Raw genomic sequence first — 5,000 nt, 5'->3', positions numbered from 1 at the left:
CTCACTGAGCTATTTTCCCTGTTAGAGACCTTGGACTTATAGCACCCTGCTTTTTCCTCTAGAGTTGTAGCTTAGCTAATAATAATAATAATAATAATAATAATAATAATAATAATAATAATAATAATAATAATAATAATAATAATAATAATAGTTGTAGCTTAGCTGATGATAATAATAATAATAATAATAATAATAATAATAATAATAATAATAATAATAATAATAATAATAATATCAAAATTCTATGAATACAAATAAAGAGATAATCATACCAAATTGGGTGAGTCCACGTCATGGAGTGAGGGTGGCTGGTAGACCAAGGCCGTGAAAGCCTTCTGTCCCCTCTGCTGGGGGAGGCTAGGCGGAGAAGGGGGTGCTGGCGGTGGAGGGCTACCCCGCTGGAGCTGGAAGGTGGCCGTGGCGTACGGATACAGTTCTTCTTCGCTGTATTCCGCTCCTGAGGAAGTTGGAAGGTGGTTATGTTTTACCGCTTGTTTGTGTGTGTGTTGGTTTGTGAACAGCTTCCTGGCCACAATTTTATTCGAATAATGAAACTAGCAGGGATTAACTGTTATGTAAATATCTGGAACCGATTAAATTTGGAAGGTCAAGGTCACGGTCAAGCAAAATGTCCATTTCAAGTAATCAGCCATAAGTTTGGACATCTTTGTTACAAAGCTTAACACTTTTTTTTTCTTTTTTCATTTTTTGAGTGTATGAAAATCTACGCCAATTAATACTTGTTAAGGTCAAAGGTAAAGGTCAATGTCGAGCAAAGGTCTGCACTCTACTGAGTGCCCCTTTAGTTATTAGTATCGTAAATAAGTATATATTGTTGACACAAGAGAGTTGATTTATAAACTCTGCTCTGACGTTAGGTAAAGCTGATGGAATAAGTAGCAAACGACCTATTAAAAAAGAAAATGGTAGATCCTCCAAACATCCATGCCCCCCCCCCCATTTATAATACTTTAATGTGAAAGGTCAGAGATTAAGAATAGGATTTGTGATAATTCCTTTGGAATCAGTAGAATTGAACTCTTGAATATACATTGTAAAAATTCTATTAATAAAAAATTAGATACCTCAAGTTAATGCAGAGGAATAGCAGAGTAGCAGCAAGATTAATAATTTACTTTAAAAATAGATATAAATAAATGCCATGTTTTCATATAGAAGATATCATCATTATAATGATAAATAGTTTTACTTTGATTTATCCTATCCTTTAACGTTTCATATTTAGTAACTAAATACATGGAAATCGTTAACAACAGTTATATTCAAAAGGCTCGTGATCTATTTAATATCCCATAATAGTCAATGTATAAGTATCTAATAAGAAAAGTACTGTATGGACATGAGTCGTGGTAAGACAATGAAACAATATCCAACAGATTTGTAGATTCGAGAACAAAGCCCTCATTAGAATAGTGTGACTTTATTAAAGGGCAGGACAGGAATGGAAATGAAGCTATACGAAAGATTATTCGAGTGCCATATGTGGATGAGATCATGGGGAGGGGTAGATGGAGATGGTTTGGGCATGCTCTTCACACTCTCCAAGAGAGATTAGTTTACCAAACTTTCTACTGGGCTCCACAAGGCACTAGAATACTTAACTTGGAAGACCCAGGCCTACATGGCTGGGGACTATGATGCATGAAGTGGGAGATGGTGAATGGAGAAGTATTGATTTCAAAGCTCAAGATAGAGACGTCTGGTAAAATCCAACCGAGGCCCTTTAAGTCAACGGTCGTAAGAGGAGATGATGATGATGATGAAAAGTTGTAAGCATAAAAGTTTACGAAAAAAAAAAAATAATCCTTTATCATACCAGTATTTTCCCTCAGTTCAGGTGTCGACTGGGGAGGAGCGGGTGGAGGCCTACGAACTGTGGTGTAGGCCTCTTCGCGAGCCTGCAGAGCCGATTTCTCATCCATTGTCCGAGGAGTGCTTACCCCGTCGGGCACTTCCTTCGTCGGGGCATTGCTCGAAGGACCTGCGTAGAGTAGGGAGGATTTATCGATGATCTTTCTTCATTGTAAAATTGTAAGTGACCAGTATTAGAGGCAATATTCTCCTCCAAACGGTCAATACTAGTGGTAAAACTGCTTAAAAGGTAATATTAAGTGTTAATGTCTGTAATATAGTGAGTAATATTAGCGGTAAAGCTGCTAAAATGGGTAAATACGAGAGCTAATATTTGCAATCAAGTGAGCAATATTAATGTTAAAACTGTAAAAAGGATTAAATTTCAGTGGTAATACTTGCAATCAATTGAGGAATATTTGTGGTAAAATGATATCAAATGGTTAATATAAGTTGCAAAATTACATGTTTTTAATCATTATTGGCAGTATTTGCCACCAAGCGACCAAGGGTAGTCTCTCAATAGTGGATAATATTAATGTAAATAATTGCCACCAATACCAATATTTGTAGTAATATTTTCCAGCAGGTGGCCAACATGAATGGAATCAGTGTTATTCAAAGAATCGTATATTAGTTGTAAAATTACCACCAAGTAAACATGACTGAAAAAAGTGCCACCAACTGCCCATTGCTAGTGGCAACATTGTCACTGTGATCTTAGTAATTGTTGGAAAAATTAAAATATCACAAATAATTTAATGGTTCTTGCTTCTCTTTGCAATAATACCTTGTAACTTACTACACTTTAAACCAAATTCCCATGAAGTTAAAACAATTTCATTTGACATATATTTAACTTTGTTTTAAGTCAAGATTACCTCAATCAAAACGTCTAAAGTAGAAGTAATCTATAATAAATAAAGTGCCATAACGTGAAAGTATTGAGGATAAAAGGGCACTGATGAAAATATAAAAAGCAAAATGAATTAACTTGAAGGGAACATGAAGTGAAATATGCAAATGGGCATAAAAGTAATTTGAAAGACTGAAATAAAAAGATTACTCCCAAACACAAAATGTCTTAACTCGAAGAATATATGAAGCGAATGGGGCCAATGAACGTAAAGGTAATTTGAAGTGACTATGAAATAACAAAAAAATAATTTCAAACATTAAATGTTTTAACTAGAAGGGAACATGAAGAGAAATATGCAACTGAACATGGAAATAATTTGAAGTGACTGAAATAAAACGAATAATCCTAAACACGAAATGTCTTAACTTGAAGAATACATGAAATGAATGGTGCAAATAAACAAAGTGATATGAAGTGACAATGAAATAAAAAGAATAATCTCAAACATGAAATGTCTTAACTTGAACGAAATATTGAAGTGACTATAAACTAGAAAAAAATAAGCTCAAACACAAAATGTCTTAACTTGAAGAATGCATGAAATGAATAGTGAAAATAAACAAAGTGATATGAAGTGACAATGAAATAGAATAATCTTAAACACAGAAATGTCTTAAGATGAAGAATACATGAAATGAATGTGCAAATAAACAAGGTTAGGTGAATTGACACTGAAAATAAACAAAACAATCAATATAAACAAACTCCAAATGAGAAGTGACAGTGAAAATAAAAATAAAAATCGATAATAACAAAATCCTATGAAATGTACTCACGCTTCCTAAGGCAGAGGCAAACAGTCGTGATGGTCAGCAGGAGAGCCAATGAGGACACGGCAGCTGGCACAGAACCCTGGGGTCACGCCAAACGGGGAGGTGGAGGGGACGCCGCCCCATACCCCACCGGCACTGCTCACACTTGACCCTGCGAAGTGGCAAAGAAGCGAGACTTGGAGTCATAATTTTCATATCAGACTATCTTATTTCTTCCTCCCCCCCCCCTTTTTTTTAATTTTTTCATATTTATATAAAAAAGATTTATTTTAATGTTGTTTTTAAAACATTTTTCTGATTTTTTGGAAGTTTTTTTTTCATTTATATACGAATGATCTATTTCAATGTTGTCGTTGTTGTTAAAATATTTTCCTGTTTTTTTAATTTTTTTATATTTATATATGAAAAGATCTATTTTAATGTTGTTAAAATATGTCCCTGTTTTTTTAATTTCTTATATTTATATATAAAAGATCTATTTTAATGTTGTTCTTAATATATTTTCCTGATTTTTTGGAAGTTTTTTGCATTTATATATGAATGATCTATTTCAATGTTGTTGCTGTTATCCAAATATTTTACTCTTGTATTTTTAAAGTTTTTATAGTTTATATAAGAAATATCTATTTTCATATGTTGTTGTTCTTAAAATATGTCCCGCTTGTCTTTTTTTTTAAGTTTTTATAGTTTATATATGAAAGATCTATTATAATGTTATTGTTCTTAACATATTTCATTTTCATTGTTCATTACTTCTCTTGTAGTTTATTTATTTTCTGATCTCCTTTCCTCTCTGGGCTATTTTTAAAAGATGGAGCATTTGGGCTTATAGCATCCTGCTTTCCCAAATTGGGTTGTAGCTTAGCTCATATTAATAATAATAACAACAATAATAATAATAATAATAAAATAATAACAATAATAACAATAATAATAATAATAATAATAATAATAATAATAATAATAATAATAATAATAATAACAACAACAATAATTTAATTACCATCATCTAGGAGAAATTGATCTTGTTTAAAAAAAAAAAAATTAAGGTAAATAACCCCATACCCCAATATTCATAGAAATAAATATGCCAGGCTCATTACAAATAGCCTTTAATACTAGTGCGAGATATTTTATCATTAATCACATAGAGAGTTTAAAACATACTGTAAATACTTGCATATTATAATTCTAAATTTTTGTATCAATTACATACGTTACAGATATTTCAACGATATTAATAACTAGTGTACGCGACCCGTCAAAAATGACGGCCAAATATGTACTGTAGATATACAAGCACACACTCTAGCTCACACACATACTTCAAACCCTTCCCACCTCCCCCCTTTCCTAAATACAACTCCTCTAACCAGGGCATGACCACTCCAAGGGATGAGGAGAGACCGAATAGTTATACGTCTTGCCGCTGA

General features: G+C 32.7%; 1 protein-coding gene across 1 annotated transcript in view; it reads right to left on the bottom strand.

Moving 5' to 3' along the window:
* Nucleotides 1-5,000, bottom strand: part of LOC137623527 (cell adhesion molecule Dscam2-like) — a 137,015-nt gene that overhangs the window by 9,977 nt on the left and 122,038 nt on the right. Inside the window, 5 exon segments of the mRNA XM_068354360.1 lie at nt 276-460; nt 1,841-2,005; nt 3,571-3,642; nt 3,645-3,668; nt 3,671-3,718. Coding sequence (XP_068210461.1) covers nt 276-460; nt 1,841-2,005; nt 3,571-3,642; nt 3,645-3,668; nt 3,671-3,718 — 494 coding nt within the window.

The sequence above is a fragment of the Palaemon carinicauda genome, chromosome 30 (genome assembly GCF_036898095.1).
Source record: "Palaemon carinicauda isolate YSFRI2023 chromosome 30, ASM3689809v2, whole genome shotgun sequence".
NCBI lineage: Eukaryota > Metazoa > Arthropoda > Malacostraca > Decapoda > Palaemonidae > Palaemon > Palaemon carinicauda.
The sequence above is the reverse complement of the archived record's forward strand: the minus strand, read 5'-3'. Positions and strand labels throughout refer to the sequence as shown.